Raw genomic sequence first — 15,534 nt, forward strand, 5'->3', positions numbered from 1 at the left:
GCACTAACAAAGGCTTTTATCTCTAGCAACTGACAATGAATATAATATATCAATGTTTCCAATATAATAACTCCGACCTGTTTGATTATCTAAAGCTTTTCAAAGAATATTGCGCAACGGTGCATTACGGTCCTACTTTGTACGTTTATATAACCAGACTATTAGCAAATCTATCAATAAACACTCTTATGTGCTGTTTCACGACATATTTTCCTGTATGTTCATGTCTACTAGAAAATCAGCATTTGCATAAGCAAATACCTATTTATTTATCAGGGGTCATTTCTCATTTTTTTTGCAATCTGATTTATTTGATTGATTTTGCAAATTTTATTTCCGCAGTGTTAGATGGAAATACTTCAGTGAAATACTTTCGTAGAGACATATAATATATATTTGAAACAAGTATTAGTACACAATATTATAAATATCTGATAATTTGATGTGCCTATGTCTAATGATCGTTTTTGACCGCCAAATCGCATTTCTTCTAATATTTTTTACTGGATCTCTGGAACCGCTAAATTTGCCTTTCAAAAAAATTTATCAATTCTTCAGTCAGTAAGTAAAATATTTTTGAATGATTCAAATTAGACGCTCTGGTCACTCAAAAACTGAATTGTCATATAGTGGCACTTTTTGCTCGTGGACGAAAAATTGTATCCAAATATAAACACTGTATACCCACACATGCATCAATTTATTTTATAATGTATGCCAAAATGTTTAGACACTTCTAAAACGTTAAGATATACAAAATTTTCATTTTTGATTTTCTTGCGATTTTTATAACTTGCAATTAATTAACTTTAAAAACAGTTCGTGGTTTTTAAGATTTTATGATGTTTATTTTGGAAGAGCTAGATTAAATTTGTTTTATTATTTTTTTAATTTTTTTTTTAATTATTTTTGAACAGCGATCAGAACTTTACGTCCTATGAGCTGTTGGGCTGAAACTTCTCCTTTCTTCGCATTTTTTTTTTAGATGGTAACCCAATGGTTAATCCATCCATATTTGATGATTTTGTTATTAGAATAAATCTAATAGGGCTGACATTTTATTGGTGCAGCAATGCCGGGCAATGGCTATTTTCACTTGGATACATATTGCTATCTATATTTTCAAGTGAAAATCGTTGTCACAGCTGCCTGACAACAGGCTGCTCGAAGTGGGTATCCAACCCGGGACCCCTCAAACAAGTCCCGTCGCTCTTAACAACTTACCTACGGGCGAGCCCTGTTTTATTATGATATATTATCTAGCTGAATGGTGTCATACATATGATTTTTGAAATCTATAATTTAAAGTGAATATTCATTTTTAATTCAAAACATTGATGTTAAATATGTAATTCAAATGATGTTTTAAAGTCGAACAATAAATTTTCAAGAATTTTATTATTGATTTTCTAATGCATATTTATCATATTAGTAAATAAGACAAAAATCAAAATTAATGAAGTACTAGACTAGAAAGTACCCAAATAATCATTTTCCATACATTATATGAAATTATTATAATGTTGGTATAATTGTTTTATTAACTAATCTAACTAATATAAGTTAGAAAATCAATAATAAATCGCAGCGTGAAGATTTTTTCGACGATTTAGATAATACTGCAAAAATATTTTTCTTGGAATTTCGAAAACGCGGAGGCAGTGACCTCGCTTAGCGAAATGACAGCATCTTCACATAATCAACCAGTTGTTGCGCTGAAATTTATTTCCTTAATTGATATTTAATTATTCCAAAAATTGCAGTTAAACTGCTATATTATCATACGCAATTATTTATGGACTGCTATAACAAACCGCATATATACGTCAGCATTTAAATGTCAGATGTTTAATAAAAATCCGTGGCCTGGGTCCCATACCACTCTCATGTGTGTATGTGGAAGATCTTATGACACCCGTGACTTCTCGTTGCAATGCTAAAAGATACGATGTCGACATGAAATTGTACAAAAGTTCATCTTTATATAATGATAATTATACGCGACTTTCTCCCTTTGCGATCGTTTGTAAAGATACTTTGCAAAATACGATCTTGGCCCGAAAAGAATGAAGCTGGATGGACGATCAATTTGATGTGCGCACAGAGTCGAATTTAAAATATCAGTACGATAAAATCTTTTTATGTCAATTGTGAACAGAAACATTATATAGAAAGATTAAATTGCATTAGATAATGATTTTAATGTAATTTTGCCAGAAATCCATTTCGCTAATTGTCAGTTTTCTCCAAGTATCCCAAAACGTGGATTAGGTATAGTGATAGATTTTGCTTTTCTTTAACGTTTTCTTGACAACCACTTAACCAATTTTAAAGATTCCCATAGAATATTTTAAATGATGATTGGTCAAGCTAATCACCAGTTAAAAATATATCTTCAACATGTTTGCAAAAAATCCAGAAGCGATTTTTAAGATTTAATGACCGTTCCAAAGATATCACTCATAAGTGTGTAAGGTTTAGGTACAGAACACGCAGGACGTTTTGTGTCAAATAACTATTAAACCCTCTTTAATTTTATATATCCATTGAAAGAGGCTTGATAATAAATAATTTTGTTTTTATCTATATTAGATAAAAAAAATTAACACGTCAGAAAGTATGTACCTAGTCAGTCTTATTCTTAACGCAACATTTTTGTTTGTATCTAATTTAATAAAAACATTTAACTCTTTATTTAAAAACTGTTTAGTATACACGTATTTTATTTATTGTATTATCTGTTTTGATCATTTATAAGTTTATGCACTAAAAACAAGTGGAATTCAAATCAGTCAAATGGTGATTCAAAATGTATGCAAGATTAATTGGAATTAGTTATTCCTAATTTAGTTTTTTGTCTCTATATGTATATTTATATATTTTGCAATTCTTTTATCAGTAAAATTGATTTATATTGACTATCCGTAAAATTCATAACTGGTTGTACATTTTTTTAATTTCTCAAGACACAATTACAATCTGTTTTTAAAATACAAAAAAAAATTAATAATTATAAATGACAATATGTAATGTTAAGACCAAAATTGAGTTTACTCATTGGTATCCTTTTTTGTGTGATGAGACACTAAATGCTTTTACTATATTTTCTGTAATGTCTTTGCCTTTGAATTTTTATCATAATTGCTATTGATTATTAATTTTTAATTATAATGATCAAAAAAAATTTTTTTTTAACGATTGATCTTTAATTAAAATATTTTTTTCAAAGTACATGTTCCAATTCGGTTTTGGCAAATCAGTAGTCGTACGTTAAAATTAACATAACTTACTAATTTATGTGGGACCATTAAAATTTTATTGCTCAAAATAAACAATTTTACTCCCAGAGGCTTTCAAGCGTAATCAAACAGATTGGAGATCGATATCGACATAATCTGGAGAATGCACAAAAGTTTAATAATGTGATTAACGCATTTTATACACGTCAATTTCAAAGTGCGAAAGTCTGGGTTAAACGAACCATGGATTTAATATTTGTTTCAGTAATTTCTTGTTTGGTGTTTGCTCTTATTGTTTTATTACCGGTTATTAGTAATTAAGTTTCTAAACATAGCGTTTGTTAATTTAATTGGTGCCATAAGTTTGTTCGAAATTTTATTGAATATGGTATCCTACATTTTTTACATTTTTCCTAAAAAGGTTTGTGAAAATGCTTTCACAAGAATACAAAATTTGGTGTAGGTACTTCAGGAAATTCTGTGATTTCATGATATATATTTATAAATCTCATTTCTAGTACAATCATCGTGAAATCTTATATATGATTTTTTTCTGTAAGGATGTATGAATTCAAACGCCCCCTTCGAATGCTGACTAATTATAATTAATTATCCATCCATCCATAAATAATTTTTAGGATTAAATTTACAGTAATGTTGTAGAACTAAATAGAAAAAATTTCGAAAAACAACATATTATTGTTTGACAATGAAAACATTTTGACACTTAAGAACTGTCACCTGCCAAAATGTCAATTCAATTGAAATTCGAATTTAAGGTAAATTATGAGCCTAGAAATATTATAATAATATTTATAATTATGAATAAGAAAAATGTGATGTCTACAGTATAGACTCTACACTATTTTTTATGAAAGGCAGCAAAACCAAGCTGAGATATTCCGGGAATTTAAATAATATAAGTTACAGTATTTGTTTGGCAGATTTTTATTTATATTAGTTTATTAAAATTGTAATAGTTTAATAATTATTTCAGTAACTTTCAGTTTCTTTTCTGATTTTTTCAATTGCACTTCAATGTAACATATATTGTCAGATTTTTTTTCTTTACTGAAATATTTGATCATGTTTCTAAAACCTTACCACTAATAGAAAACTAGTATTTTATTAAGTCATCCCGCGAATAAATTAAAGAAATCGTGAAGAATCAAAATTCGTTGAATAGTTTGCTAAATGAGTCCATAGGTTTAGCAAACGAATGAAGGGTTTCTGGTAAAAATATATAAATTTTTAATTAATTATAAACATTGGCAAAAAAATCTAGTCTACACTGCTCACAGCTCTCCTTAAAATGTAAAATAATCTTATTATTAGCAAGCAATTTTGAAAATGTGTGAAATCATAATATATTTATGATGCAAAGAAAAAATGAATTATTAGTAATTATTGACAATCGCGGCAAATTTACATAAAACAAACCTTCGAAATCGATTTAAAATTTGTTTCTGTATCATTCTTGCGTGTTTATTGTTCTTTTGGAAAGTAGAACTTCAAAGTACCAGAAGCTTAAAATGCATTCATTATATGCGCATGCTCGATTTCGTATGAGTCGTAATGCTTTAAATTATAGTGTTGACAAATACTTTCTTTTGATTTTCTCTTCAAATGAACGGTATTAATGCAAAATTTGATTTCATAGTCGTACTAACGTGATTTTGATGACAAGTAGACTAATTTTAAAATCATTGTATATAATAGTTAGTATTATTTAGAGTTGCGCCATAAGCATTAAATAATAATTTAATGGCCCATTGATTTATTTCTGATATAACTCAAGATCACAATTTACATCTGTTGACCACTTATTTGCAAAAGGTTATTTTTATATTAATGTAATTCAACATCGCAATTTATATCTCTTAAATATTTGATGAATTGAAAACTATATAGAATGTGGTAATATGCCTCATGTGTATGTAGATATAAGAAAATGATTTCTCTTTTAATCTAGAAGAAAACATGAATTTCTATTTTAAACATGAATCTTTAGAAATCGAATGCAATATTTTTCTTTATTTGCTATGATTCAATGCAGATTTTGGATACCTAGTCCTTTAATTTGAAATTCATCACAAAAATTAGTGGTGACTCTGTTGTGAATTAGTTGATAGTAGGAAAATTTGAATATATATTATTACACTTATTCAAAGACACATGATGTGTAATTGTAAAATCACATTTAGAGCTTTGCCTTGATCGAAAATATGGTTTCTCCAAATTACTAATGCAGTTTTTCCGATAACACGATACATAACTATAATTAATAATATGATCACATCATTTGATATATATTTTATCATCTATGTATATATATATATATATATATATATATGTATATATATATACTTACGACAAGAAAATTTATAGTATTCTCTATTATGATTTCTAATTGAATGATTCAATCGTTGAAACGTAATCTTTTAATTGTTTTGAAAGGCATAATAATTAAGCAATAGTAATTTTTCCAATACCTTTGCTAAATTAGTTTTTACCATAAAGTTATTTATAGGTTACTATTTATTCCGCAATTACTAAAATTAAAGTTATTTGCAACACTTATGCATGTACTCATATAGCAATATATAATTTTAAATGATCAAATTATCATTTTATATTCGTAACACTTATATATATACGTATATATATGATATATGTATCATAATAACATGCAATTGGAATAAAGTAGTCCGATATAAATTGCTTCGATTACAAGTATTTCTATAATATTTAACATCTGGTATATCGGTATAACAGGCGTTCAAAGAATGCAAGAATATTTATTATCTATTACAGGTAAATGACATACATAAAATAATATAATTCTATTGAAACGAATGCCTATGTCTATTTATTGAATACTAGCCGGCCCGACAGACTTCGTTCTGTCAAAAAAATTGTAATGTGGCGGTGTTTTGTGCCTACCTTTTTTCTATTCTTTGCAAAAAATTATCCTGAACGGAACCGTCACCCTGGTAATCATTCGGTGTGAATTAAAAATAATTAAATAAAACACTATAAGCATTTAAAAGTAAGTAATTTTAATAATGTAAATCATAATTCAAAAATCAGTTCAATTTTCATTGTAGTGCTTTGTGATAAACGACGTTTTTTGTTTGATTACCTGGCGCATAGACAAACAAATCTGATGGTTTTCCAATACGGGAACATACAACATACAATTTTCCATGTGAGAAACATATGTTTTTCAAATTAATACCACAAACACTTAATGATACCATAAACTCACTGGAAACTGTAGTCGTTTAATCTCAAATGGCACATCAGTCGGAATCATTGGGATGCACGGTGCGAGAACATCTTCTGCTTTATACTATCCTTTCAATATAGTTGCTTCCATCACGTTATTTGGTAGTTTTTTTATCGCTAACCTTGTGCCGTTGCAAAGGCGCGGTTGGTCGATATTTCGCAACATTATAATTTCCGATCCAACCTTTAATTGAAGATTGTGAGGTGACAATCCTAGCAAATCCAGCGAGTTCAAAAACTCCGGTGGATCGTCTTGGTTAGTTGCCGAATCAACTGATTCGCCTGTAATTTGTTCTTGAATTTTGAAATTTAATTAATTTACATCAATGTTTTTGGCTGCCAATATAGCTTGATTAATAGAAAGATATATCTATGTTTATATAAATATATTCAAAATGAGATTATCAAAAACTACACAAAATGCCATGACATAGATGATTGTTTTTTTACAAATTGCGTTGCCTACTCGATTAAAGAAGAAAAGGGCTGTTTTTAGGGTTTTCCCGGCAATTATTCGTTTTTTCTCGCCGTAACAACCATCCTTGGACTTCAACGAACATTTTAAAAAAAGATTTGGCCAAATTAGTCCAGGCGTTGTTGAGTTATGCGCTTACCAACACATTTTGCGATCCATTTTTATATATAAGATGTTATAGAATTATTATTATTTTGATATATTCTTGTTTATGTATCTGATATGATAGCAAATTATACCTTTGTATTATATATAAAAAATCTTAGAATTTCAACGTCTGCGGATAAGTCTTTATATAAAATATTTTACCAGCTACTCTTATATATATTTTTTTTAATTTTTAGCTCGTTTTTCTATAATACAATATGTATATATATATATATATATATATATATATATATATATTAGATGACCCGACAGGCGTTGTCCTGTACTCACGTCTACAATTCAAAAGTTCCAAATTTTTTAATATCCTATCATATACTTTTTAATATCCTATTTGATGTCACGTCTTTGTGATTTAATTATGGTTTCAGCACAAACAGTATAAGAAATTCAGAACAAAATAATATAGTATCTACGGTAAAAAACAATGTCACACTTGATTTTACCACACGGCATAATTGCTTCAATAATTTGATCTATAATTTTCATAATCTCGTACGATATAATACTTGCTTTTTGGCAATTATTATTGTTAAAGTACATTTTCCCCACTAATAATTTAATAAACATTATTGTTTATATTCAAATCTTAGGTGAATTAATTTGTAAAACCTAGTTCATATGAGCACCCTTCAATCTAAGATCAACTTGCTTAATATTCCATATTCACTGCCAAACAAATGAATTTTTGACACATGAAACAAATTTCTAAATCATGTTTTTAATAAAGAAATTTTTAAATAATTTAGTAAAGTATAATAAAATACGACATGCATAAGTTTAAAAAAATAATGTATATGCAATTTTGGACTTATTGCGTTATTTATTAAACAGAATTATATAATTGTATCTGCCAAAAATATACGGTTGACTGTATCTTATATTATTTTAATTTCTGGCACATCTCAGCTGCTTTTCGGCAATAATTATGTAGACATTACATTTTTCTTGCATCTTATATTCTAATATTATCTAGGCTCATAGTTTCTAGCAGATTTGGTGCGTGATTTTGTTTGTAATATTTGCCATTTTTTCTACAATATTACTATAGATTTATCGTTTATTAAATCTTAAAAATTTCTTTTGACAAACTCTAAAAAGAATTATCAAAATTCGAATAACCGTTTAGGAGAAGCATCAAATCATACACCTGTACAGAAGAATTTTTTATATAAGATATATATATATATATATATATATATATATATATATAGGATTATAAATCTTCTTTACCTATGTTTTCACACACTAGCTCTTAAAATTTATTATGTAAATTTAATTTCTTCTTAGTAGAAGATGGTATTTGCTTTATAACAGAATCATCATTAGGACAACATATCTTTTTTTTCGAATTCGCAAATGTGTAAATGTGAAAATATATAATCGTATTATCATTCACAATTATTATATAAGCTATCAAAAATCAAACTGACAGAATACAAGAACCTGCTTATAAACAAAAACTGTCTAGAAAGCGTACATAATGCGATAATATAACCGCGGCACAGTTTCATTTTATAATTGAATCAAACATCAATTGATATGTATGACGAGTTTATGTATGGTAAATATTTATTTAAATTTATTTATGCGTTCAATGTGTAGTGTAAATTTTAATTAATGGCTTCTCGGAGATTGTCAATAATTGAACGCGTGCTGAACTAGAATAAGTCATTTATATGGAACAGATCGAGCTTCACGTTGGCGTTTGAAGGAAAAATGAATATATTGATCTTGTTTTAAAGTGAATTATGAGTACACAAATAGCTCTTGAAAACAAGTCAATTACTCAATTCAATTCAAAACTCAATTACTCCGAGATGAAAATATTAATAACAATTTGTGCATTTTTTAGGGTAGATATTAACCAGTTTTATGGGTCACGCCCCATTTATATTTCGAATATTTCATTACGGTACGGGAAGTTCCAGCAATTTGATTTAAGGCACGATGCCATGCAACACTAGTTAAATTTTAATTCGGTATGGAAAGTTTCAGCAATTTGCCCCAAGACAAGATGCCATACACCACTAGTTTACTATTTTGAATTGTTTACATATTTATTGGGTTAAAGATTCAATTGGTCCTTATTACCCCACCTTCAACCAGGCACATGGTCTATTTCTCTATCTATAAAATCTTGATAACTTTTAACCTTCATTTTCTTTTGCAATATTGATACGCAAGATGAATACATTAATAGTGTTCTAAGAACTTCTTATTAATATACTAACTGTACATGGATTTCAATTGCCACTTTTCATATCCAATTTAAAATTCAAATAAATATATACTTAAAGATTTTATGCGTACGTTACAAAACTTGAAGTATAGTCAATATTAAAAAACGGTATTGTTTGGAAATAATTAGCATATGGTATTAGTATATGTAATTTTGTTGCTCGATAAGGTAACATCTTATAAAAGTGAACTATGATGAAATTTGCGGCAAAAACAAAAGATTGTACTATTGTTGAATGGAATAGAGGATATTCTTAATATTTACGCAACTATTTAGTTTTTTGTACATAATGACTAATTCTCCTTTCTAAAGTACTATATATATTGTAATAGTATTTTTTATATTAAAATTGAGTATCCGTTATTGAGGGTTACTTACTTGTTAATTTTTTTCTAAATAAAAGCAGAAATATTTTAAATGGTTGATATGGGCGTTATCGTTTAATAGACTCCATAATATATTATAACAAGAATTAATACTATTATCAAAGCTTAGGTATTGCTCATTTTGAATTTATTACGCAAATTGGTAAAAAATTATAATGCTATTCTAATAACATGATAATGGTCATTTCAGCAAACTATCCTCTATAAATCAATGCACGTTCTATACAATTTATTATACTTGTTAAGCCGATCCAATCAAATTTGTCATATTATTTACATTCAATATTATGCCAATTTTAAAAGTTTGCCCTTGATTACATTATACTTGACAATTATTATAAAACGCGGGCATTTATATACATATGCTTGAATATCAACTTTCAATTCGAATATACATATTATCATTAGTTAGTAATTGCTCAGCCAATCCCTTAGATTGTGATTGTTATTTTTAAGGAAAAAAGTATTTAAAAATATTATATGATATTGAAAGCATTAGGGAATTCAAATTATAGAGTTGCAATACAGATAGCAATATATTATATATTATTAGTCAAAGTAAATCAAACCTGTTCTTACTTCGCGTGTTGATAACAATTAATATCAATTTAGATTCTAATATTTTTAGAATTTAGATTAGAATATTTTTAGAATTCGTATTCATTTTCAAAGTTATTGGGTCTAATACTCCAAATTTATTTTTACTGCAATTTTGGGCTTTAATATTCAAATTAACTATTCTCTATCCTTGGACGTCTTTTAATTCATTTCCTAATTGTGTTTCATTTATACAACTTCAGATAGAAAATTGCTTTGTCATATATGAATAGATCATATGATAATTGATATAATCATATTGCACACATATCTGAATATAAATGCAATAAATAAATGTGCAATTAGCAATAATAAGTACGCAATGTCTGTATCATTTCTGTAATATGTGAGAAAGTAAGAAACCGTATTGCATAAAACGTTTAAAACTATTTTGCAAAGTATATGCAATAGTTAAAAAATGCTCGCCCATATCCTTAAATAATAGTATAAATTAATTATATTATTAATATGTGCGCCGATGCGAAATGATTTTAGAAGTTGATTAGAAGTTGCTCTAAGAATGATTGCAATAGAAGAGGATGAGCTTTATAAATAGTTTAGAGAATATAAAATTTTTATAAACTATACTTTATTATTTTTTTATTCATGCTTATAATGATTCGAATTGAATTGAAATTATTCTTATTCTTAAAAATTTTGGACATTTTTGGAGATTACTATGAACACCTAATTCATAACCATTACCTCTGGCTGATAATAATTATTATTTGAAGTCACCCAAATTCAAAAATTTGCCATCTTGATACAAATTCATATGGTTTTAGGTTATCTTCACGAGGATAAGATTTTTATAAAAAGCACAAATTCTGAAAAAAAATTGTTTCCTTGGATTATTTACCAAAATATCAAAGACAGTTCATTAACTACTACATAGAGTTTTATTGCAAAACCTTGATAATGACTTTCTATGTGTGCACTATATATTTTTATCAATTAAAGTTTGATCTTTTTATTACACAAACAAATATTTTTTATTGCATCACACACCGATATAAATTGCTAACGATTAAATGAAATGGCTATAACGAATTGTTGTCACAATTGCCATCTCAAAATGAAATTTTAGGCGAGATACATCATCAAATTTTTACATTTGGCATATTGAAAGAAGTAATAAAAAATATTTAATATTTTGGTCAAGTTTTAGTTAAATTTTTGGCGCCTTCATCTCATTGCATTAAAAAAATAAATATTAGTAAAAGACTACGAACTTTTCGACTGAACTTACTATGAACAATAAGTTTAAGGGATGATGGACTTACTAAAAGTTTGCGAATTGAGTCGAATTACTTGCATAAAATCAATTACTGAAGATACTTGAGCAAATATCTTCTGTAAATGAATATCAAAAATAAATATATACTTTTAGACCTATTTGCTTTATATAACATATTTTGCAAAGATTTTTGGTAACATTTCAAACATGAGTAGATGGATTTTAAAACAAATTGAATTAATAAACAGAATATTTCTGAAATTAAGCCTTTATGAGCCCGGATAACTTTCAATTCACATTTAAAATTTTTTGGAATTTTATCACATAAGTTAATTACCACGTATATATCTTAATTCTATAACTTTGTCAAGACATTCAATATCGATATTTATGACCTTTTCTAGGCTTTTCAACCTGAAATAGCATTTTCAGGTTATATTATTGGCGGCTTATATTATTGGCGGCTGTGACTATTATTGGTCGCAGAATTTTTTGTTTTTGGTATATAGGCTTAATTACTGTTTTTTTGTTACCCTAATTTTTTGAGATGCTAAACAAAATTCGATCCATGCGGGGGGAGTAATGTGGGAGTCAGATAGGCGGTGACATAAAAAAGTGAGCCGAGTAAAAAATAAGTGTAGGTCAGTGTATTTAAACATCACTAAATATCCTTACGATTTGGTAATTAATAGTTTTAATTAATATTAATATGGAAACAGTTAATGCTCATAGCATGATTATCCTGATGCTGAAACCACGTTTCGTATATTGCCGATTACATATCAACCACATTCCGCGAACAGTAAAATAATCATTAAAATGTGCTCACCTGTATTTTTCATTGGTAAAGATAATCCCATACAACTAGCATATAAGAAAAGACACAGCCAAAACATTTTGAGTTACTAATTTTCAGACACAATTCAATATATTACGTAATTTTTCTATATGTGTGTAAAATGTAAAATTAGTTGATTGCATTAATTTCACTTCGTCACTTTCTTCGCTCTCACTTTTTTTTATATCGATCGTCTGACGATTAACGTTATTTGCTGGTCGACGTCGCGGACATTAATGGTCGATTGTGCTGTGCTAGCACCTTCAACCTCCACACTCCAGCCGACACCGGTACTTGGGGCCACTAGGTAGAACCAGACTTCAATTCGGGGTTTCAGCTTTTGTGAGCTTGAAGAACTCTTTCACTAGCTAAACGATGCCGTTGGATATTGAAACAGTTTATAATGGACCGATTGGAATTCAGAGACGCACATCAATTTTTTACGCTGAATTATTATTGTTTTATTTAGAAATAATAGATATTATAATTTGATTTCGAATGGTTTGACTTAATTTGAATATCAATAGTACCTATGGACAAAATGACACAGTATCCTTATTAACTTTCCGAAGGAGACGTTTATGTTTTCATCAAAAAATCCGATTCGCTAATTTTATGTTTTCTCGATGTTTCAAGCCATTCTGAATCGAACGAGACCAAATTTGGAAAAAGTATGTGTGTGTATGTGTATGTGAACAGATTTTTTGCCGTAAATCGATGTTTTCTCGAAAACGGCTGGGCCGATTTCAAAGATTTAAAAGCCATTCGATGTATCTCGACGAGGACTATCGTTTGTCTTCAATATGGTTTGACTCAATTTGAATATCAATAGTACTTATGGACAAAATGACACAGTATCCTTATTTTAAAATTGGTTAGTTTTGGTAACGTTTTTGCGACTGTATCACATAAAGAAAGCTATAATCACAATCCTGTCAGACGTTGATCGTCATTGCCACAGTCTTGTCGCAGAAACCAGTTAAAACGTGCACCACGACTTCTAAAGTTTATTTTGGGGATAGCATTGTCATGTTTTTTGGGGACATATATGTTATTTTTGAACCTTATTTTAGTAAAATCAATAAGTTCTAGTGATTTCGATCAATTTTGTAGCAATTATTAGGTGTTTGATAGAATTTTGATAATTTCATTTTTATTTTGCAAAAACTACATGGTAACTACAGGTTCATTCGAGGCTAAGAAAAAATAATTGAAACATGCCGGGGTAAATTAGTATGATTATTGGGTAAACAGATCCAATGTTTTATTTTAATTTTGAAGAAATTTTGTAAAATGATGGATAAATTATTTCAACCAATGCAAACAATAAATTTCATGGTTGCATTTTTTGCTGAAAATAACCTTGATCTTGTTTTTCGTCAGAAATATTCATCAGCAGAGTTGGATTAACTATTTATTTAATTTATCTTTTGTTAAATGGTTTGTTTTCACTTTTTTATTTACTATTTTTTATTTTTTACCACTTTGCCAGGGTAAAAATTCACAATTTTTCACCACCCTGGTGTAAGCTTTTATAGAGGTTATATGAAAAAAAAACAATTGAATCTACCTTAAAATTAACAATACATTCTATAAAATAATTAAATAAAGAATTGTACTTAAACATTACAAAAAAGCTTCATTACAACGAATGAAGATACTTTTATTATGGATTTTTACACATTGCCGTTTATCTTCTGATAGCAACGTCTTAAGCGGTCGTACGAATTAAGATGATGACTGGTCATACAACTTTTTGTCTCTACTTTCAAATATTGTTATTAAAAAATTCTTAACTTTACTGGTTTTTGAGATATCGGTGGTTGAGCTTTTTATCCGCGGACTTTTAAGCCCCGCTCTGGCCCATGTTCGAGTATGTCTGAATCATTCGGAAACTGTTGTATATTTTATCATGATGTCTAAATCTCAATTAATATGATTAAGTCGAATGACGTAAGTCGATTTTTTACAAAATGACATATGCTCTAATATACACTTGAATATAATAATTATTAACTTCCCCTAGGATAAGTTATAGTAATAGCGAAAAAAACAAAAATAAAAATTTGTATACATCTTTACGTTTCAAAAATCGGAAACATCTTTCTGAACATTTTGACATACCGCGTGTATGTTTGTGTGTTTGGATACAAATTTTCGTCGACGATTTCACGAACACGGATCATCCAATTTGTATAATTTAAAAAACATTCGATTCTTACTGATGAGGAAACGTGCTGATTAATTTTTGGTAAAGGCAGATCCAGCCGTTTCGGAGATACGGGGCAAAAAGTGCCAAAAATGGTATTACATTTTTTTTGTATTGCTAAATGGACAACTGGTGAAATTTTTGTGAACGCAGGTCCAGCGTCTAGACATATGTATTATAAGGTATTTTATAAAGATTAAATATACTAAATTTTATTGGATTATAATAATAAGTACAGATTTTGTGTATTTTTATATCCGTTCCGTACCAATGTTTACACGTTAGACGATTACGCGGCGCTTACGCGCTTTGATATTTCGACTCTAAATCAGCTACGCAGCGTGATTGCTTTAAAAAAATGTTCAAAATTTTCAAAAATAATCCAAATACAAAAAAAATCAAATGTTTCAAAATTTTTCTTAAAAATTTTTCAAAAAATTGTTTTTTTGTATTTTTTTCGGTACGGGAAGTACCAGCATTTTGCCTTGGGACGATGCCATTCATCGTTGGCAGTTACAAATAGATAAAACGAACATATCTTATATATAAAACAGAATCGCAAAATGTGTTGGTAAGCGCATAACTCAACAACGCCTGGACCAATTTGTCCAATTATTTTTTTAAAATGTTTATTGATGTTTAAGGATGGTTCTTACGGCGAGAAAAAATCGAATAATTGCCGGGAAAACCCTAAGAACAGCCCTTTTCTTTATCTCATACAAACGTTTTCTAACTAAAACGTAGAATCAATTTGAGCTTTATTGCTATTATATAAAGTTCATATTAAATTACAAGTATTAATCAGGGCCGGTCCTACCTTTAATGCGATGCATGCGAAAAATACGAGCGCACGCCTTT

At 28.4% G+C, this 15,534-nt stretch overlaps 1 protein-coding gene across 1 annotated transcript in view; it reads right to left on the minus strand.

Moving 5' to 3' along the window:
* LOC113370632 (C-type lectin 37Db) overlaps window positions 1-12,513 on the minus strand; it is a 32,348-nt gene extending 19,835 nt beyond the window's left edge. The window contains exon 1 of the mRNA XM_026611323.1: window positions 12,459-12,513. Within this exon, the coding sequence (XP_026467108.1) occupies window positions 12,459-12,489 (31 nt within the window). The 5' untranslated portion in view covers window positions 12,490-12,513. The remainder of the gene's footprint in view (window positions 1-12,458) is intronic.
* Between the last annotated feature and the right edge of the window lie 3,021 nt (window positions 12,514-15,534).

This window comes from Ctenocephalides felis, unplaced genomic scaffold, assembly GCF_003426905.1.
Source record: "Ctenocephalides felis isolate EL2017-DRISC unplaced genomic scaffold, ASM342690v1 CF-g0.4_SCAFFOLD_01492, whole genome shotgun sequence".
Lineage (NCBI taxonomy): Eukaryota > Metazoa > Arthropoda > Insecta > Siphonaptera > Pulicidae > Ctenocephalides > Ctenocephalides felis.